This window comes from Periplaneta americana, chromosome 6 (assembly GCF_040183065.1).
Source record: "Periplaneta americana isolate PAMFEO1 chromosome 6, P.americana_PAMFEO1_priV1, whole genome shotgun sequence".
NCBI lineage: Eukaryota > Metazoa > Arthropoda > Insecta > Blattodea > Blattidae > Periplaneta > Periplaneta americana.
The window spans coordinates 102,467,272-102,491,039 of NC_091122.1; the positions used below are offsets into that span (position 1 = coordinate 102,467,272).

A 23,768-nucleotide genomic window follows, 5' to 3' on the forward strand; every position below is an offset into this window, starting at 1 on the left:
AATAGCAATCAGCTTCTTCTCATAAGCATCTGCAATAGATTCTACCTTTCCACTGGGGATTTTGACTGTTGCAAATAAATTTTCCAAAAGGACTTTATCCTCCACAACTCTGAATATTATACTCAGCTCCAATTTATTTTTCAAAGAAATATTTTCAGCTGCCGAAACGGAGAACTTCCTGATTTTCAATGATTTCTTGAACTTAGCTCTCAAAACTTGACTCATACACATCAATAGTTCAAAGGCAGTATTCTTGCTGTTGTAATTAGGTCTACCACTCTGAGCTTATCTTCATATTTTAAAATCATCATTCAATTTGACAAGAATACTTTCAATCAAAACTCTCTTATTTAATACTGTGAACGACTTCTTCCTTTACCAAAAACAATATAAGCCTTCCAAAAGAATATTTAAGCCTTTTGTATTTAAATTTCTTTCACTTTCACTCTGTTGAAGAATTGAGTTTGAATTGGTTTCTTCATAATCTACTGCCTGAAGTTCCTATTTCTACACTTAACAGTGTGAAGTGAAGTGTGTTCATGCTTTCCCATTTGTTTAGCGTTTTTTAAAGCTGTGAATATAATAGTTAAGAACCCATCTCTTTCAGAACTTGTATATAACTTTTCATTAAATTTTGTTATAGTTTATAAAATTCGCCTCCTTTTACTTCACTGTATGATAGGCAACTGTTTTCATCGTTGATTGTAGTGACGTTTTTTTCTTTCTCAAATGACTTCGGAGGAAGCTGCTGTATGATCCCTTAAATCAACAATATTCAAGACACAAAGCTCTCAGTGTCCGTTATTCACTCACTGGGAATGCACTATATTATATCTCAATATCGTACTAATTCGTATCACAAATCAACCCACAATGCGCCTCGTGGAGAAGTGGTGGCACTTTATGCACTTAACATTACATCAAGCCTAAAAAAATTCTCGTAAGTGCGACATAGTACGCGCTCAGCACAATATCCTTGTTTATATCAAGTCGTCAATGTACTCTTTGAAGTGTGCGGTCGCGCTGATAGTGGTAGTGTAGTACGAGGGCTGTAACAATACTTTCAGATGAAATCTAGGTTAGATAAACAATACCTACAAGGGAATAAATGAACAACAGCAATAGTTACGGGTGGGAATCAAATTATTCATCGAACCCGTTTAGTTTACTTACCAGAACAGTTTCTTTACATGTCGAGACAACAAACAGAACAGTCTCTTTGTCACGGCAAAACTTTACGCACATGAAAACAGTAAACAAAGTAATAAGTGCCTAATTAGACCAGCGGAACGCCTTCAATTTTATTAGTGTCACCAACTCAGAATTGAATATAGTAGTTACAGTTTTAAAATGTTATACCATAATAGTTATAAATAATTACTTTCAGTTTCACATTAATATTGCTCTGATTTTCTCCGAGGTGCAGTGAGTGTGCTCCGGGGAGCCACCTCCGAGAGGTGCGTGAAAGAAACACTGAAATGGATTGGCACTCTGAAAGAAAACAATTCTATCAATTATAATTTCCTCAGCTTTATTTTAAAACACATAAACATACAGAATTGTATTTCACACCGCTCCACATAGCACATCTTATTTCCATAATATTAACATTTCTTACAGAGAATATTCTGTTTATCTTCTGACTATTCAATAACTGATATCCATTCTTTTTCCCACTCAGCCAAATGCTAAGCAAAAATCCTTGAAGCACACATCTAACTTTTTCAACTCTTATATAACCAAAGCTTTTGGGATAGGGAGAAGAGAAGAAAACCTTCCTTTCTCTCGAAATAAAGTAATGAAATGGCATAACACTACGTGCAAATGTTACACTGTTTTCTTATATACAGGAAATTCTAAACAACAAATTATCCGATTAAATGGAATCTCAAAATTTAAAATTTTAACCAGCCAAATGAACTTATTAAAGACTGTAACAGTAGCCAAGATTAATAACCTAAGAATACTACCATACTTTGAATATTTCACAATTCAAAGAGACTACTAAATCAGTCTTCAAATATTGAAAAAGTAATACTGCGTTAATCACCTAGCAGTAATAGCGGTAGTGGTGATGCGATATGACGATTAATATTGATTATTAGAGTCTACTATTATTATTACCAACATAATTATTAATTTATTATTAGGCCTGTTATTGTTGTTCCAATAATAAAGACTATACAAATCAAGGTTCTTATAAAATGAAGATACAGAATAATTGTACTAATACTGTAAAATCATTCACTTTTGATCCATGACGGTCTCACTACTAAACCGAAAGTGATGTTCGCATCAGTCAGTAAATGAATCTTCTCAATTCTGAAACTTCCTGGCGAGGAGTCGAACGAAGGTTTGAGAGGGCTTCTCCATGATGACTTTTCCTTCCGGCGTCTTAATGGGCCGAATAGTCTTGTCGTCCAGGAGATTAGTAAAGGTTTGAGCGCGGGTCTTGCATCTCTTGACCGGAGAGGCTGTGTCCGTGTCAGTTACGTTTCGCCATCTCGATGCGCGAAAAAGCAGATCCCGATTGTCGTGCGCCGTGAAAGCCCTCTGCCGCTTCTTAACCAAACAGTCGGTCTCACTGTTCACATCTTTAGATGATACAAGAGCTTCTTTCTTCTGAGGCTTTGTAGCGAACATTCTTCGCTTATCAGATATTCTGCCAAATACACATTTCTTTCCAGAAATCTTTCCACAGCCATTGCTTTGCGTTACTTTTTCTAAATCATTTAAATTTGTTTCTTCATAAGATGCAGATGTAATAGTTTCCACCACTTTCTTCGTAACTAGATGCTTCCGTTTATAAACACACGTTCGATTTTCATTGTCTACAAGTTTGTCTTCTGCATTGTGCTGAAATTCTACGCTTATATATCCGCGTTTCATAGGGCTAACTTGTCCATTACTTAAATCATAATTATGAGAGTCATTTGTCGCATTCTTATTACAATTATACTTCTTTCCTTCATTACGTTGAAATCCTATGTCTCTATACTCTTTTTCCATGTTGTTTATCTGTATATCACTGAAATTAACATTGTGAACATCACATATTTGATACTTATGATTTTGAGGCTCATATTTACCGTTACGTTCAAATACTGCATTTCCATAAGCTTGTTCCAGACTTTTTAAGTGTCCGTGACCTACTGTCGCAAGATGAACATCACATCTCTGAGCTTCATGGCTTTCAGACTTGTATTCTCCGTCACGTTGAAATACTGCATTCTCATAAGATTTTTCCAGGCTTTTTAAGTGTCCATGACCTACTATCGCAAGATGAATGTCACACGTCTGAGCTTCATGACTTTCAGGCTTGTATTCGTTATGATGAAATATTGTATTGTCATAAGGTTGTTCCAAGCTTTTCAAGTGTCTACGACCTACTGTCGTAAGATGAACGTCACATGTCTGAGTTTCATGGTTTTCAGACGTGTATTCTTCGTTATGTTGAAATACTGCATTCTCATAAGGTTGTTCCAGGGATTTTAAGTGTCCGTGATCTACAGTCGCAAGATGAACGTCACATCTCTGAGCTTCATGGCTTTCAGAATTGTATTCTTCGTCATGTTGAAATACTGCATTCTCATACGATTTTTCCAGGTTTTTTAAGTGTCCATTACCTACTGTCGCAAGATGAACGTCACATGTCTGAGCTTCATGGCTTTCAGGCTTGTATTCGTTACGTTCAAATACAGTATTGCCATAAGGTTGTTCCAGGCTTTGTAAGTATCTGTGACCTACAGTCGTAACATGAACGTCACACGTCTTAGTTTCATGGCTTTCAGACTTGTATTCTTCGTGACGTTGAAATACTGCATTCCCATAAGGTTGTTCCAGGCTTTCTAAGTGTTCGTGATCTGCAGTCGCAAGATGAAAGTCATACGTCTGAGCTTCATGGCTTTGAGACTTGTACTCTTTGTTATGTTGAAATACTGCTTTTCCATAAGGTTGTTCCGGGCTTTTTATGTATCCGTGACCTACAGTCGCAAGATGAACGTCATACGTTTGAGCTTCATGGCCTTGAGAATTGTACTCTTTGTTATGTTGAAATACTGCACTCCCATAAGGTTGTTCCGGACTTTTTAAGTGTTCGTGATCTACAGTCGCAAGATGGACGTCACACGTTCGAGCTTCATGGCTTTCATACTTGTACTCTTTGTTATGTTGAAATCCTGTGATCCTATATTCGTGCTCCAAGCTGTTTAACTGTGCATGACTTAAAGAACAATTATGAAAATCATAAGACTTTTCTACATTGCTTCCAGATTTGAATTCATTTCGTTGACATTCTATATCGCTATATTCTTGTACCACACTATTTAATTCTCCATAAGTGAAATTCGTACTATGCGTATGGTATTGATGGACGTCATATTTGTATGCTTCTTGATGCTGAAATATTGTATCCTTATGAGCGTGGTCTAGATTTGTTAACTGTCCATATCTTAAATTAGTATTATGGAACTCGTTTGTGTGAAATGTTGACTCTGCTCCACACGTGGAATCTAAAATTTGTGTGTTCAAATTATTTGGTAATTCGCGAGTTTCACACCGAGACCTATTATTCCTATGGTTCTCTTGCAATGTGGTAATCTGAGATGGATCGTCCACATTCTTAATCCACGATGTTTCATAGCCGATTGAACTGTCATTTATTGGAGTCTCAACATAGCTATTTCCATAACATTTTTGCCACTCTTGTGGTTTGTTGATCATTCTCGCTTCAAAAGATGTTCCACCCCAGGACGTTCCATCTGTATCACAGAAGAGGCTGTGCTGCACATTGTCACATTCGGGCTGCCTGTTACTGTCCCACGGGAAATTGAATGACGTAGCATCCGAGCCGCCTTCGACACTGTCCTCACCCAAGAAGATATGCACCATCTCCATTATCTACAACAAAGCAGCAGGTCCAACGAGGCTCCGTGCATAGCTCCTGTTCGAAGAGATTTAATAACAATTAATTTGATTAAGCTTTTCTTTTACTTTTCTATTATTCGAGCGTAAAGAGAAAATGGGCTATTCTAATGCTAAAAAAATGAATTTAGAATTTTCAACTGGGGGGTTATAAATGCATATAGTTCACATACAAATAACCCGTTTATATTTTGCCGGATATATATTATTAAAAAAGCAAGGAATGTCATTTTATTGATATAACATATGTGCATAAAATTACGTACTATCAATCAGCAAGCAATGACATATATTTATTTATTTAAAATAACAATATATTATGTAAAGAAATCCACATAATGTGATTATGTTTAGTTTTTAGGTCTTCATGTTACCTATTATTTGCAATGTATTAGGTACCGGTAGACTACTTTTTATAATTGATAGCATTCCCTTTATTAATTGAAGAATGACTTATAAATGCAATGTAATTCTGCTAACTTTGCGCATTATATTTTGCGTGGTTACTTTTGTCCTGTGGTCTAAAAGTACCGGTAATATAATTTTCGATTCTCTAAAACTTAACAACAGGTCTATACTGATTATCACATATTTATTTCACTTAAGAATTTGATTATAATAAGAACTTGTGCAATCAAGGTGCATGTATTTACGTCTTGTGATCTAAGAGTAATGTATGTTAATATAATTTTCCATTCTCTGAAACCTAACAATATGCTGATTAACGTAAAATTATACATTCTATAATGTGTATCGTGTAGGCCTATTTATGGATATATGAGCATGTTTTCTATCAATTGCTGCGTACGTATTTTCTTTCCTTTAATGCTCTGACCCATATCGATGAAACTTTGAATATATTTATTTCGTCCTAATTTTACGTTAAACGTCGAAAATGGACATAATCTGTCAATTTTAGATCGTCACAGCGTTAAATTGTGATTTACGTACTGCTATTATGCGTCTGCTCTCCTACATCATGGCGGCAAGCGCAGCGTTCAATTTGCCCCGGTTTCCTCGTTCCGCGCAGCCGAGACTGTAGGAGCTTGGTGCCTACATCATCCAGTTCTGTTTCAATCAACGAGTTAGAAATAGAAAGAGAAGAATATAGAGTGGCCATGTTGTCCTGTACAGCGCTCTTTGCGGTACCACCGCGAAACACGGCGCCCACCGTTGTAAAAATTCGACTGCTTACAACATTGTGTATACGGAGGTAAGAACTACGAAAAAACAAAGAAAAAACATGTCTGTTGTGTGTTCTGCATATAACGGCAATGTCAAAAGGAAAAAGACAACTGATATATCATTTTTAATGTAAATTTTATGAAGTTAAGTCCATAGTTTTGTTAATTAGCAGCATTTTTTTTTCATGCATAAATGTGTAACAACGCCTGGCATACCATGCGGTGTGTACAGTATTTTTCTTTTCTTACAGTTTCCCTTTGAAAAAAAAAAGGACTGTTGAAACAGTGGATAATAAATATGAAACGAGACAAATGGTGTCTCTCCGAGCTGTTAATTTCTAGAAGTTCTTTCAGTACTCCATCAAAACACTTGTTTATAATTGATGATGCAGTTTCACACAACCTATTGTTCAAGTCCCTAAATTATTTACTGTAGTTTTGGTCAATTGCATTTTCTTGAAAAAAAAAATTGAAATTAACACTGTCTTCATTATATCATAAGCTTTACGTTTCGTAGGTGAGGATCTGGAGTTCATATTGTTCTGTAAATGTGCAGGAAAACCAGCAATTGTTTGTACTGCCTTGTCAACAACTGCCTCCTACTCCTTGTCATGTACACTTAGCGGCAAAAAAGAATGGACCGGCCAACAATTTATAAGTTCCAGAGACATAACATTGCGCATCCTTGTCTCGTCAAACCCATAGTTCACTAGGTAACACATAATTAAACCATTTAAATTTGCTGTATTTTGTTTAAGAGTCTAAAATATGTAATAAAATCGAATGGCGGGTTGATTCTAGACACATCAGGGCCCTTGAAAGAGTGAAATAATAATAAAATTGACAAATGCAAAATCAACCGGAGCGAATATGAACAGGAAAACCACGTATTATGCCGAAATGATAGTAACAGTCACAGTAGCGTAAGTCGTTACGGCATTGGTCTATTGGACAAGTTCATAGTAGTAGCTCAAGGTTCGAATCTCCCCCAATCTATTTTTTTAATTACAAATTTGCCATCATATGTGTCTCGCAAAGCTAAAATTATGTGGCGATATCTCTTAGAATATGCCCAAACTCAAATAATAAACCTCCCTCTTTCTTTCAAGCAATACTGCTATCGGTTAATACAACGTTCTGTCTCGTCATTACGCTTTAAGATGGCACAGAAACAATGACTCATTGCCCTGGTTCGCATAGGTTATTCTGCGTATGCTACTCTCCGACAGGACTTCGATTGGAGAAATGTCATTTTCTCCCACAAGGTAATTGTCTCCAATAGCAACGATAGTACTGCCCTAGTTTATTGTATGAATGGCCACCGATACGATGAACGCTTCGTGAGACGAATTATTAACAAGTCGGGTTGCGTGAGGGTCGCGTGTTGGGGGCGGATGTCATACGATGGGGCAGGACTTCTGGAACGCATCCACGGGCGGTTTACGGCAGAAGTCTACGAACACATTTTGGCAAACGTAATGATCCCTTCCGCCCGAAAACGATATCCAGAAGGAACACTTTTTTCTTCCAGCAGGATAATCATCCGATACACACCGCCAACCGGATTCAAAGATGGTTTACGAGGAGGCTTGATGTCGACCCAGTCGACTGGCCTCCAAATTCACCAGATATGAATCCGATTCAGAATTTGTGTGCTGCAGTCAAAAGGATCCTACGCTCTAATTGGGCAGAACGACCACCCGTTAGGACACCTGAGGAATTGTGGGACAGAGTTCTAGATGCGTGGGAGGAGATGGCCAAGAATTTAGACATGTTCCGTAATCTTGTGGACTTCATGCCGCGCAGAATGAGGGCAGTTGTTGACGCAGGTGGTTTGTGGACGAGATACTAGTCCCCATCACAGGCCTTGTTTTGTTAATATATTAAAAAATTGTTTGTTTTTGTTAATTTAATTATGTATTTGTGTTTGATATGCGTCCGGCTTTTTAGGATGTGAAACAAGTATTTTTGTTTATACAGGCCAGGTCTCACCTATTAATAGCCCACAGGTGATGGGCAATAATATTTTTACAAGGCAGGCATAACGAAGTTTGTTAACAAATATGCCATTTTACATTTAAACTAATAAATTAAGTAAAAGTTAAAATAAAAATAATAATAATTTTACCGTACCGGGAGGCGAACTCACTACCTCTGGTACGATGTTAGACTTCTTAGAGGAAGCGCAAAGAAAGCTTGCCCATTTGACTGATGCGCAGAGAACGATATTCGGTCCTCGTGCCGCCATGCTCGTTACAGGGCTGCTATGAATCACCTAATGCTGATTACAGGGCGCATTCGAAAGCACGGTCTTGAACTGTTCGTGTCGTGGAATGTTGCTGTGCAGAGCGGGTAGAAGCCAGCGTTTGCGTTACATATATTTTGCGTTTGATCCCTGATATCAGGAGTTTTAAAGAGTTCAAAGTGTGTTTGTTAAATAACAGAGTTCTGTATAACATTCTGTGTACTTAACAATGCCCCCAGTTTTGCTCTAAATTAGGAAGTGCTAATAAAACGTTACACAGTCAAACTAGGGAATTATTTATAACGTTCATAAATTTATGAAAAACGAAACAGTCTCCGCTCGTAACATAAGGAGTATATACAGATTAAAATAAACCGACCATAGTACACTAGTTATCGGAACATTTGAATAAAATCACATAGTATTAGTTATTAGTGTTTTATTACAAAGTCAAATATCAATTATTACATATTTCTTATAACACCTTTGTCATTTCATTCAGTGATTTTATATGTAAAAAAAATCGTGCTTCTGTATGTTCAACAATGTTACGTTATTAGTTACTCTGCAACAAGATTTAGGTTACGTTACATGCGCTGTGATAAATCTCACTTGAAACATGAAGCCAGCAGACGACTGAGAACTGACGACAGTTTGCCAATCAAATCAAAGCGAGGGCGAGTGCAGCCGAACGTTTCCGAAAGTTCGCGCAGCTTACCGTGACAAGCTCTTCTTGCGTTTACTCTACCACTGGGCCACACACTGCTCGTAACGTTTACTACATTATAGACTTTCGACGGACGAGGACGACTTTCAATGAAAAGACACCACAGCAATGCCTTGCAGCGGGTTACGTTTACACGAGTGAACCGCGCGATAGAACTTAGCATTTCTATCGACCAAGAGTCGGCCCATTCTTTTTGCCGCTTTTTATTTGTCTTCTGAATGTGGAGAGCATAGGAAGCTGTGTTTCATGGGATGCCATTTAACCCTTGTCGTGTTTTTTACCCGCTGATTTAACAAATCTTTGTTTTCTAAAGGTAAAATGTAGGTTTCTCTGTTGTATACCTAATGCGTAAGTAATTGCAATGTATTATTTTTATTATTATATTTGAAATTATTGAAAAGTGTTTTTCTCTTACATTTAATATGTACCCATAATTAATATATTTTCTGAAGAAAAAATCTTTAAGTGTTGAGTGCTTTCTTAATGAACAAAATTAAGTAATATTCTTTACAGCTTGTGTCCGTCCTGCTTACAGAGAAGACGATGAGCTGTAGCTTATAAAAAGTAGGCCTATTTCGAAGACAAACGATAAATCAAATAAATGGTTCACTAGTAATGTACTTAAACTAAATACGGATAAGACCACTACAATTCCGTTTCAGACCCAGTGAAAAAAAAAATAGCAATAAAATATTAAAATTGTATTTCGACACCGGCATCCTTTATTTCTGCTCCTTGTGTCCTTACTGCTTATAGAAGAAGACGATGAGCTGTAGCTTATAAAAAAGTAGGCCTATTTCAAAGAAAAACTATTAATCAAATAAATGGTTCACTAGTAATAAAGTTAAACTAAATACGGATAAAACCGCAACAATTCCGTTTCAAACCCAGTAATAGCAATAAAATATTAAAATAGTATTTCGACACTCGCATCCAATATAATGCAAAACTCTGTGGTAGGCCGTATTGTTGTTAGTATTTTGACTGGAAGGACATTTAAGAACATAAATAAGGACCTGCATACAATAATGGGGTAAGTATGAATATAATATTTCGTAACTACTTACCCCATTATTGCACGTGGGTGCTCAATTATACAGTAATAATAATCCGTGGTATCACAGCCCTTGAAAGGTTCAGACAGACCAGTCGGCTGTTGGCCTCACGTTCATATTTCGATAATTATACTCTACTGTAACAAAAAAAAAATACTGAAAGCGTGTTTGGTCATGTTTTACCCAAGTTATAAGCTTGGAGGTAAAGGTTGTTTACTACAGTTATTGCCTACTTCCAGTCTATATCTTCTGGTATAATAAATAGTTTTGCAACGTGTAGAGATTGGGAAAACAATTCAATAAAATCATCCTAATCATACTAGTTCATTTTATAGGCAATCTTGCGGGTCGCATTTAAAAGAACCTAGAATATTAACATTTTCTTCAGTATATTTGCTAGGACTTCATGTCATACGTGCATGAAAATTTTGCTTAGGTTATTCTTTTAAGCTTTCCTTCTAAGAATAGCTCAAGTGTTTTGAATTTAGCGTACATAAGGTCTTTCTTTTAGATTAGTTACTAGCACATATTTGACGAAATACCAGGTTTTTCTACTTCAGTTTAACTGATTTATGCAAACGAAATTTTGACAGCTGGCGATTCCAATGTTACTTATCGCCACGCCCACTTTATTTTGGGCGCATAAGTTAATGGCGGACAGTCGTTCAATTTTCTTGAAACATGGCGGCGGAATGGCCACTCTATATCTTTCTCTTTCTAGTATTCTTCTCTTTCTAACTCGTTGGTTTCAATCCCGTATCACATAGGGCAGATACCCAACTTTTTTTTTAATTTACTAACTTCACATAACAACATATCAGGCTCTGTAGCAACAGCATCCAATTCATGTTTTAAATATCCTCTATCTCTTGACACTGGCGATGGATAATGGCAACATTGTTTTCCAGTGATTTCTGTAACTGTTCCTCTGACTCGAAAACCAGGGATAATCCTGGTTTGGTTTTATCATTCATGTTTCAAAATTACATTCCCTTCACTACGCAAACTACTTTTATACTTTTGACATTTCACAATCGCCCATGGCTGACAGCTCTGTGCTTGATCAGTCCACTGCCCAGGCCGTGGCCTTCGATCTGAACTAGCCCCTGCGCATAAGATGATCCATGATTCGTATATGAACTGTTACATGAACCACTTGTTGGAACCGTTGCTTACGAGATTATACAAGCTGGCGCATAGAGCTTGAAAAACGAGTCTGAAGTGGTTCCCTCGTAATGCCAATTCCGCCGCTCGGAGCGCTGTTCTGCCCTATATATTCATAGCAGAACACTTAAAAGACATTGACATTTGGGACATTTAAAGGACTCATCATTGCTTATTAAATGCTTCGTACAATATTTTATGGACAATAGACGTAATTTGCAAACGTCTACTCCTCAATTATATTACAATAAAAGGCTGTCATTCTTGATATTAAAACATATTACCAGGGAACGGATTTATATGGACTAAAAATATATGAAATATGTAAATATATATGTAGTTATTTTTACCAAAATATGAAATTAAATATGGATTTTTACCAAAATATGGAATTAAATATGGACTTAAAATTATAAAAAAATGACTATGTACGTTAAATATTGGTACATTTTAATCAAACTAAACAAAAAATATAATGGACGTACCTTATCTTCCAATGTAGTTTCAACAAAACACAATTTTTATTGTCTGTTACCATAACAATAGGTTACAAACATTTCTTTCAAGTGCTGAAAAGTGAATCTTCTTCTATTGTCTCTGAGGATAGATTTATACTGACTAAAAGAGCGTTCGACGTCACAAGAAGTAACTGGTACATAATTCAATTTCACAATGTCTGCTGGGGATAAGTCCAAGTTAATCTTCACTGTTGATTCACCACTCATCACAGCAACAACCTTTTGTAGTTCTTCATATCCAGGGTTTTTTGAAAGTACAGTGTCCACCTTAGCTCTTACTGCATCTGCAACTTTACCTCTACCACGATTCAGTTGTTCCACAGTACTATTTATAATTTCAAAACTTTCAGATAGTGAAAGGTGCCTATTTTGGAGACTTTTGAGCGTTTTTATGATGCATGAAAATGTATGCTGAATGTGAGCTAAGTCATTCTTCACACTTATGTCACAGGTAACTGTTTTCGCAGTAGCAATTGAGACTGCATCTTCAGAGTCCAATGCAAGGAGAACATTGTTAATAGAGTCTATATGTTCGGCATAATATTCAACTGCTTCTAGCCATGTACCCCATCTAGTTAAAATTGGCTTTGGTGGCAATGGAATTTCAGGGTACATTTCTTTCAACACGTTAACTCTACTGGGAGCTTTGAGAAATACTTTTTTCACTGATGAAATCAACAAATCTACTTTAGGGAAATTGTCTCTGACCACTTCTGCCACACGATGAAATGCATGCGCCACACAAGTAAAATGAGTCAATTTAGGATATACAACAGATAATGCTTGTCCAGCTTTGACCATATAAGGGGCAGCATCGCTAATAAAGAATAACACATTATCGTACATAATACCCTTTGGCCACAGGATACCCATAGCTTCGTTGAACAGTTTAACTATAGTTTTGTTATTGCACTTTTCTAGAACATCACAATGTAAAAGAATTCGTTCAGAATATTGTTCACTTAACAAACCGATAACTACATTACCAACAAGTCTACCTTCTTTGTCGGGAGTCTCATCAATGGAAACCCAAATTGAACTATCTTTAATTTCATCTCTTATCTTCTGTATTGTCTCATCGTAGATGGATGGAGCATACGTCTTCCTAAGTGTTGACTCATCCGGGATTGTATGTTGAGTATATTTTTCAAGGAATTCCCTGAAGACCTTATTCTTTAGTTTGTAGAGACAAATATCAGCAGAGATGAGAGAACGGCACAGGTCGATGTTAAACTCAGATCTTACATTCGATGTTGTTGGTTGTGTTAAAAACAATTGTCTCTGCTTGGAATTTAGTTGTTTGTTGGCCTGATGTTTACTAGTTGTAATGTGTTGTTGCACCAGGAACTTTTGTGTAGATGATACTGCACACTGACACAAATTACAAAATAATATTTTATTGTCAGTTGATAAACCATCTTCTTTAAATTCTGAAATGTAACTTGTTAGTTTTGATTTTAAATTGACTGAATGACGTACTTTTGGCATATTTACCGTCTTTATAGTATGATTTACAAAACTGAACCTATGTGTACTCTGACTGGCATTTAACTGTTGAGCTGCACAACTGAAGTCTGTTAAAAATTTTAAATTAAATTAATACAGTTTTGTAACTTACTTTCCCATTGTTGATAGGACTGCTAATTTTCAAATAACTCTGATGTTAAAGGGATTACTGAACATGTGTTTAAATCTCTATTGTTGAAATGTATTTTTAAAAGTTAATGGAATTTTGTTTTGTTTTATTGTTAAACCTAATATAATATGGACTGTTTTATATGAAATATGGAAAATATATGGAAATTAACGAAAATATGTACTAAACTCTAAAATATGGAAAAATATGGAAAATAAAAGTAGGATTTTTCAACCCTACACATTGTGAAACATAAAGATAATGCAAAATATAAATTATATTAGCTTTATAAGTAAATATATATTTACATATAAATCCTTTCCCTGCATATTACATATAAACTGAGGGACTGTCTGCTCTGTACTTCAGTTCATACACCAAACATTTCCGGAAATAAATTAACTTGACATCTTACATATACGCACTATAGCCTACCCTTTTCACCTAATATTATTAATATTGTTATTAAATAAGATATTGCAACTAATTAAGGTACTGCATTATCTTTAATTTCCTTGAATTCATAATTACGCATTTGCAAGAAGGCCTAACTTTTCCCTCTCTTTTTAAAAAAAATACGGACGTCACAATAACTGAGAAGTATAATTATTGCGCGATTTTTTCTTGCAGTGGTGAAAACATTTCTATAGGCCTACTGATTAATCTATTGAGTGTTCTTGTATCTTGCAGTAAATTATCCATTTGTGATCATCTTTCCAATATAACCTCCCATTGAAACGACCGCTTAAAATCATGAGCTAGAATTTATTATTTTAAAAACATTTCCACGTACATGCTGTGATAATTGTTATGAACCATAATACAAAAGACAACACTGTGAAATTGGATTAATTTACCAAGATCAACATCAATACCGGTAGTATAAAATCACATATAGGCCTAGGCTATATTATTTCATTACTTTATGGTATTAATTAGAAGGATTAATTTTGAAGAATTTACAAATATGCTGAAATAATTTATGACACCTCTTATAGAAATGTAAAAATATGTATGTACATTTTGAAACAATGGGTATAGCACCACTTGAAAATGTTGAGCATTTTAACAGTAACTTGTAAATTGTTCCATCACGTTGTCTATAGTGTTCATTTATTGTAGCACTTTTAGAACGAACGTGGTTCACATACATAAGAAGAAATGACGATGGAATGAGTCGAACACATACGTCATTTTTAGCAAATGATGAAGTTGAATATATATTGTTACTTCATATCCTAACATAAGTAGAGTTGCCACCATAGATGTAACACTTGAAATGAATATAAAATAAATTAATGTATTGGTAATGATACAAGAATAAAAAGAAATTAGGCTAGACATAACCTCACAAAATTACAAACACATGCTAAAAAAAAAAAAACTTTACGTATCCGTATATAATAAAACTAGATACCGGTATTCCAGATATAATTTGTTTCACACGATAACCACCTCAGCCTATTTCGGCAGCAGCCATTATTAGTTACAGTTTGAGGTGCATTACCTAATCTCATACTAACCTTGTTAAGTTCTCTAACCTAATTCACTGATAATTACGTAACAATACACAGGTCTAAAATACAGACAAATACACATTAATTACCTAATAAGTACAGCATGAAGATAATTCATTACTTTTGTCGGTATTTTCTAAAAGAGAAAGGGAAAACAGTAACAACATTATCTTCAATGTTTACATCACGTCATTCACATTTTCATTAGGCCTATATCAGTAATGCTTGGTAAGTGAAACAATGCATGAAATTATTTTACATTTCGGGTCACATCATTCGAGAGTCGGAAAATGCAATTCGCCACTTTTAACATAGCATTGCTTGTTATATGAGAGAACTTTGACATTTACCTTAACCTATAAAGATACGACCTGTTGGTACCGAGTTCTTCACATAGCAAAACACAGACAATTTTCGAATATAACTTAGCTGAACAAACTTCAAATAACACTGTAATATGCTTGGCATATTTATAATATTGTACTCAATCAGTAATGCACAATTAATCGAACTATTTTCACGATGCACAATGCTTTGTAATGGTACTATTCATCATTTCATAGGGCAGAGAGGCGAACCTAGCGGCAGAAATTGTCATGACTCACAGAGACCTACTCTCGATCGTGCTATGCGCCAGCTTGTGTAATCCCGTAAGCAATGGTTGGAACGAATCTGAAATTCTTACAGGATCCAGATGAGGCCAATGGAGATAATGACTCCTATTTCAATTAAAGACGGGAAGCAAGTCGTACACTTACGAATAAAAAGAGAGATTACTTGAAAGAAAAACTGAATGAGGTAGAAACACATAGTAAGAATAAAAACATTAGAGATTTATATAAGGGCATAAAGGAATTTAAGAACGGATACCAGACAAGTGTAAACGTGATCAAGGATGAGAATGGTGACTTGCTTGCGGACACTCATTCAGTCCTGAACAGATGGAAAACAAACTGCTGAGCCGTTTATATCCGAACCCACACTCTCTCAAGTCGAAATTGCGATAGAAAATCTGAAAAAGTACAAGTCTCCAGAGATCGATCTAATTCCAGCAGAATTAATATAAAAGAGTGAAATCCCATTATCTAGCGAAATTTATAAGCTTGTAGGCTAAATGCTATTTGGGAAAAGGAAATTGTACCAGAACAATGGAAGGAGTCCATAATTGTACCTATTTGTAAGAAGGGAGACACGACTAACTGTAGTAACTTTCGAGGAATGTCGTACAAAATTTTGTCCAATATTCTTTGAAAAGATTAACTCCGTATCTAAATTAACTTATTGGAGATCATCAATGTGGTTTTAGGTGTAATAGATCGACTATTGATCAGATTTTTTGTATTCGATAGATATTGGGAAAAAATGAGAGTATAAGAGTACAGTACATCAGTTATTCATAGATTTCAAAAAGGCATATGACTCTGTTAAGAGGGAAGTTTTATATAACAAACCATTCTTATACAGTACAAGTTGGTAATCCAAAGATACTACTTCGATTAATTAAAATGTGTCTCAGTGAAGCGTATAGCAGAGTCCGTATTGGCCATTTTCTGTCGGATGCTTTTCCCAATTCACTGCGGGCTAAAGCAAGGAGATGCACTATCACCTTTACTTTTTAACTTCGCTCTAGAATAGGCCATTACGAAAGTTCAGGATAACAGAGAGGGTTTGGAATTGAACGGGTTACATCAGCTTCTTCATCTGACATAATTAGGATCATTAAATCCAGACGTTTGAGATGGGCAGAGCATGTAGCACGTATGGGCGAATCCAGAAATGCATATAGAGTGTTAATTGGGAGGCCGGAGGGAAAAAGACCTTTGGGGAGGCCGAGACGTAAATGGGAGAATAATATTAAAATGGATTTCAGAGAGGTGGGATATGATGATAGAGACTGAATTAATCTTGCACAGGATAGGGACCGATGGCGGGCTTATGTGATAGCGACAATGAACCTGCGCGTTCCTTAAAAGCAATTTGTATGTATGTATGTATGTATGTATGTATGTATGTATGTATGTATGTATGTATGTATGTATGTATGTATGTATGTATGTATGTATGTATGTATGTATGTATTTTTTAGTTGGTTATTTCATGACGCTGTATCAACTACGAGGTTATTTAGCGTCGATGAGATTGGTGATAGCGAGATGGTATTTGGTGAAATAAGCCGAAGATTCACCATAGATTACCTGGCATTCAACTTACGGTTGGGGAAAACCTCGGAAAAACCCAACCAGGTAATCAGCCCAAGCGAGGATCGAACCCGCGCCCGAGCGCAACTTCAGACCTGCAGGCAAGCGCCTTAACCGACTAAGCCACGCCGATGTATGTATGTATGTATGTATGTATGTATGTATGTATGTATGTATGTATGTATGTATTAAGTATAAGCATGTAGCACGAGGACATACAACTGGTAATTGAGGCCGAAGCGTCGGCTCCAGTGGACGATCGATCGGCTCTTCTGCCGGTCGTCCAGTATACGGCCTAATCACGGTGCCAGTGGACGGCTAGGCGAAGGCTCTGTTCATCATTCCGTTACCTTTCCTTCATTTCGTCATTATTCCATAGCAGTCCCCGATCGCCGGCTGGCGACGCACGGATGGAGTTGGCCTAGGGACGAAGGGTGTTGCTACTCGAAAGCTGGGTACGCAACGAACCTTAGTATAGTCAACCTAGCTTGAGGGTTAGCGCAATAGATAGTAATAGGTCGCAGTGCCCCCTCCCGAAAATTTCATTCCATTCCATTCGTTCCGGTGAAGCGCGGATGTTAGTGGAGTTTACAATCAGTTGTGTACAATTTCAACATATTATAGTTACTTACAGTCAGTACTTTTCTTCTGGAGAAAAAGGTGGTGGAACTCTGTATAGAACATATTATAGTGGACAGGGAGATGATTACTATTCAGTGCACGGAAATGTTATTATTTTTAACTTTCTTTTCGTCCAACTGTAAGACCTTCAAGGTCTAAGCGGATTTTAAAGAATAATTATGATAAAAACATAACTATTAACACATTTCTGGGTTCCATGATTTCAATAGCGTTTTCGTGTAAATTTAATTTTAAAATCACTAATTTCAAGCCACTGCACGATGTCGTAGCCAGAGAGTAGCTCCGTCACATGCCATGAAGGCACTTGGGGGCATGGAGGTAGAGCCCCATGTTTTCCATGACTTCGGCACTAGAATGAGGTGGTGTGGTCGGCACCACGCTCTGACCGCCTTTTACCCCCGGGAAAGACGCGGTACTCAATTTTATAGGAGGCTGAGTGAACCTCGGGGCCGTTCTGAAATTTTGGCAACGAGAAAAATTCCGTCACCACTCGGGATCGAACCCCGGATCTTCCAGTCCGTAGCCAGTTGCTCTACCAACTGAGCTACCCCTATACCTGTTTTTTTATAAAAATGGGACATGACAGTTAAGTGGCCGAACTTGGAACTACAGTGCTATGTTGCCATTATGGACTACCACGCTGCCAGCTGATGGAAGCTAGCAATTGACCAGTGGCGGCTGGTGGTTTGAAAATATGGTGGTGCACAATGGATATCGAAGAGGAGTTAAACATACTTTACTTTGAAGTTTAAACCCGTGTATACCTGAGGGGGTATACATATAAGGCTTATTTATGTGCAATTAATAAATAAAATGACTAAATACAAGCATACCTACTGTATTTATTCAGAAAGTCCAAAAGTGGAAGGTGTCGTGGGCGGAGCTCTCTATATTGCGATTTACCCCCATGAAAAACATTTGAGCACAGAATCGTCATCAGAATGCTACCAAGTACCAAGTGGAACGTTTTCGTTCATAAAATTCAAATGCAGCTTTCGTAGGCCGTCGGGAGATAGCAGCACTTATTGTCAGAACGACAACTCTTACAACTTTAAATCAAAATACAAGCTCCTTTATGTATTGTGCCGTTTGTGTGCATGCAGATTCAGAAAGTAATGTGCGAAATATGCGACTGCTCATTGCACAAGTCGAATGAATACATTTTTCATGCTTATTACTTTGGACAAATGTCTAGTTGAAACAGATACTTTCAGTGAATTTAGTTTCTTCTGCACTGACGTTGGTGTCCATCTCAGGGAGTGCGACAAACCGTTCTCAATGAGGAAAGCAGTAGACCACGCCTCTAATCCCCTGTCCCCGCCATTAGCCGAACATCTCAATAAACTACCTTTCATAGGTTTTCAACATCTTTGCAAACCAAGAGGCTCGAAGGCTCCTGTAGACGTACAAAACATATATATACTTACTTACAAATGGCTTTTAAGGAACCCGAAGGTTCATTGCCGCCCTCACATAAGCCCGCCATCGGTCCCTATCCTGTGCAAGATTAATCCAGTCTCTATCATCATACCCCACCTCCCTCAAATCCATTTTAATATTATCCTCCCATCTACGTCTCGGCCTCCCTAAAGGTCTTTTTCCCTCCGGTCTCCCAACTAACACTCTATATGCATTTCTGGATTCGCCCATACGTGCTACATGCCCTGCCCATCTCAAACGTCTGGATTTAATGTTCCTAATTATGTCAGGTGAAGAATACAATGCGTGCAGTTCTGTGTTGTGTAACTTTCTCCATTCTCCTGTAACTTCATCCCGCTTAGCCCCAAATATTTTCCTTAGCACCTTATTCTCAAACACCCTGAACCTACGTTCCTCTCTCAGAGTGAGAGTCCAAGTTTCACAACCATACAGAAGAACCGGTAATATACCTGTTTTATAAATTCTAACTTTCAGATTTTTCGACAGCAGACTGGATGATAAGAGCTTCTCAACCGAATAATAACACGCATTTCCCATATTTATTCTGCGTTTAATTTCCTCCCGAGTGTCATTTATATTTGTTACTGTTGCTCCAAGATATTTGAATTTTTCCACCTCTTCGAAGGATAAATCTCCAATTTTTATATTTCCATTTCGTACAATATTCTGGTCACGAGACATAATCATATACTTTGTCTTTTCGGGATTTACTTCCAAACCGATCGCTCTACTTGCTTCAAGTAAAATTTCCGTGTTTTCCCTAATCGTTTGTGTATTTTCTCCTAACATATTCACGTCATCCGCATAGACAAGAAGCTGATGTAACCCGTTCAATTCCAAACCCTGCCTGTTATCCTGAACTTTCCTAATGGCATATTCTAGAGCAAAGTTAAAAAGGAAAGGTGATAGTGCATCTCCTTGCTTTAGCCCGCAGTGAATTGGAAAAGCATCAGATAGAAACTGACCTATACGGACTCTGCTGTATGTTTCACTGAGACACATTTTAATTAATCGAACTAGTTTCTTGGGAATACCAAATTCAATAAGAATATCATATAATACTTCCCTCTTAACCGAGTCATAAGCCTTTTTGAAATCTATGAATAACTGATGTACTGTACCCTTATACTCCCATTTTTTCTCCATTATCTGTCGAATACAAAAAATCTGATCAATAGTCGATCTATTACGCCGAAAACCGCACTGATGATCCCCAATAATTTCATCTACGTACGGAGTTAATCTTCTCAAAAGAATATTGGACAAAATTTTGTACGACGTCAACAAAAGTGATATTCCTCGAAAGTTACCACAGTTGGTTTTGTCCCCCTTTTTAAAAATAGGTACAATTATGGACTCCTTCCATTGTTCTGGTACAATTTCCTTTTCCCAAATAGCAAGTACAAGTTTATAAATTTCGCTATATAATGCACTCCCACCCTCTTGTATTAATTCTGCTGGAATTTGATCGATACCTGGAGACTTGTACTTTTTCAGATTTTCTATCGCAATTTCGACTTCTGAAAGCGTGGGTTCGGGTATAAATGGCTCAGCAGTTTGTATTTCAATTTCGTCCCGATCATTTCTATTTGGCCTATGTACATTTAGTAGTTGCGCAAAATAGTTTTTCCATCTGTTTAGGATTGATGGAGAGTCTGCAAGCAAGTCACCATTCTCATCCTTGATCACGTTTACCCTTGGCTGATATCCGTTCTTAAATTCCTTTATACCCTTATATAAATCTCGAATGTTTTTATTCTTACTATTTGTTTCTACCTCATTCAGTTTTTCCTTCAAGTAACCTCTCTTTTTATTCCTAAGTGTACGACTTGCTTCCCGTCTTTCATTGAAATAATTATCTCTCTTCTCCTCAACTGGATCCTGTAAGAATTTCAATTTTGCCTGTTTCCTTCTTTCTACTACCATGCAACAATCTTCATCAAACCACGGTTTCTTTTTCTTAGTTTCATAATAACCTATGCTCTGCTCAGCTGCAATTTTGATACTATCTCTGATATTTTCCCACACGCTATTAACATCTAATTCTTTCTCAACTTCGTCGGAACTTTCTAAAGTGGCAAACCTATTCGAAATTTCGACCTGATAATTTTGCTTAGCTTCCTCGTCCTTTAATTTCGGAATATTGAATCTTCTAATATTAACTTGTTGCTCTACTTGCTTGGCTACTGATAATCTTTCTCTTAATTCTCCAATCACCAAATAATGGTCAGAATTACAGTCTGCACCCCTGAAAGTTCGAATATCTACTATACTAGTATGTCTCCGTTTATCTATCAAGATGTGATCTATTTGGTTGTGTGTCAATCCATCTGGAGAAGTCCAAGTATATTTATGTATATCCTTATGGGGGAATGTTGTACTTTTGACAATTAAATTTTTCGATGTGGCAAAGTTGACTAATCTAACTCCATTGTCACTACTAATTGCGTGTAGGCTCTCTTTTCCAATAGTTGGTCTAAAAATATCCTCCCGTCCTACTTTAGCATTGAAATCCCCCAATAAAATTTTCATGTGATATCTAGGGAACTGATCAAAAGTATGTTCCAATTCCTCATAGAAGCTATTCTTTATATGGTCGTCTTTCTCTTCTGTAGGGGCGTGAGCATTTATAACTATGATGTCGCACCATCTACCCTTAAGTACTAAATATGATAACCTGTCACTGATAAATTCGACCTTTTTTACTGCTGATTTTATTCTTTTATGAACAAAGAATCCTGTTCCTAATTGGTGATTATTGTTTCCTTCCTCATAATACAACAAGTAATCTCCTACTTGTGATATGCCATTCCCATCTAACCTAACCTCTTGTACTCCTACGAAGTCTATTCTATATCTAGCTAGTTCTTTAGCTACTAATGTCACCCCTCCTGTTCTATAAAGACTAGTTACGTTCCAAGTGCCAAATCTCAAATCCTTATTCCTTTGCTGTTGTCGTGCCAGAGAATCAGTCCTATTCCGAGGCTTATTATAGGGATACGTAACAAGCTGTTTTTTACGGTGATGGGTTGTTAGCCCTTCGCCCAACCCCCAAGCTGGAGGACCACCCCTTATCGGCTGTCCACGACTGCTTATTCAATATATTCGCAGCTACCCTCCATATCTGGAGGCCGTCTCCTCTATCCGCAACCTGAGGACGCGCCATGCCGTGGTGATAGGGACCCACAATACATGGACAAAACATATATATTTTTTTTTTAATAGAAACAAAGCCGGTAGATTAGGAACATTACTGGGGGGTGTACAAACCTGCAACCTCCTTGAGAAGCCGCCACTGCAATTGACGTTAAGATGGCTGACGTTAAAACATCCACTCTCAATTGACGCGAAGGTAAGAAAACAATAAAAAAAAAATCGACAAGGAATCAAAGACGAAATGTACCAATGCTAACATAGTGTTCACAGTAATTAATGTCACCAAGAGAGCTATTAAGCACTCGCCACGTGGGAACAGTAAGTTTGGTAACTCAACCGTTGTTACCATAGCAACAGGCCTACCACGCTATGTGACATTCAGTTGTTTTTCCGATCGCAGCGCTCCTGTCATGATCCATCTTTCAAAAAAAAAAAAAACAAGTATAACGAGACAGACCGAGTTCATTGACCTCTTACATCTGTATTACGAGAACAGCGTGTTAGCGGCGATATTGCCAGACTGCTGAAACTTCCAACTTAATTTTCTAATTAACCGTGCATTTAATCACAAAACTTAATATATAGCAGGTTTTCTATTCGTGTGCCCTATCGTCCCTTTCAATGTGCAAGGTTATTTCACTTCCACTCTGTACATTATCATTTTATAGTGACCATTATTTTGAAACTGATATGGTTGCCGCTAAAATCCTTGAATGTTCAATGTAGTGAATGGGAACAATTAAATAAATCAACTTGTCATTGTGAATATAATATTGTACTTTTCACCTATCTCCACGTAATGTACATTACTGCGATCGACTGCATGATATGACAGACTAGTATATACAATCACGAAGCTCAATACGTAGTAAATATGCATCCATAGATAGTTGCTAACCACTAGGATCGCTACTACCGCCTCATCAAAGACAATGCGAAATAGTACCGGCACAGTCTATTGTTCCTAGTACCCTCGACAACTCAAGCTTCGTGACTGTGATAATATGTTGTGATGAGTAATATTAAAATACATATGTATCAAGTTTACTACAATGTAACCGCTTACCGTCTTTAAAATGATGTGCTACTTGTTGTCCAGTAAATTTCAAACGCGACACAAAAATGTCACATTCAGGCACATGATTGCATTATCACACCCAGACCAGTTGACAAGATTTGCTATTGTTGATCGGCATCTGAAATATTAACAGAAATTAGTAAACAATAGTAATGCTACGTGCGTACATACAGAATATTCAAAACGTAGCGATTTTATATTATAGTCACTTGTAGTTATCTTTCACTTCTTTCAAGGTTGATGAACACACATTTTCCCCACATTCTGGTTCCTACATACCTTTTA

At 36.9% G+C, this 23,768-nt stretch overlaps 1 protein-coding gene across 1 annotated transcript; it reads right to left on the reverse strand.

Annotated features, from left to right (window-relative positions):
- Positions 1-1,505: 1,505 nt before the first annotated feature.
- LOC138701576 (uncharacterized) lies at positions 1,506-23,597 on the reverse strand. The gene is made up of 2 exons (XM_069828606.1): positions 23,472-23,597; positions 1,506-4,899 (listed from the first exon to the last, which is right to left on the reverse strand). The coding sequence occupies exon 2, from the start codon at positions 4,894-4,896 to the stop codon at positions 2,317-2,319; it is 2,580 nt and encodes an 859-aa protein (XP_069684707.1). The 5' UTR covers positions 4,897-4,899; positions 23,472-23,597; the 3' UTR covers positions 1,506-2,316.
- Positions 23,598-23,768: the final 171 nt, after the last annotated feature.

Bases quoted from the DNA above. Each gene is read 5' to 3' on its own strand.
- LOC138701576 (XM_069828606.1), bottom strand. From the start codon at position 4,896: ATGGAGATGGTGCATATCTTCTTGGGTGAGGACAGTGTCGAAGGCGGC.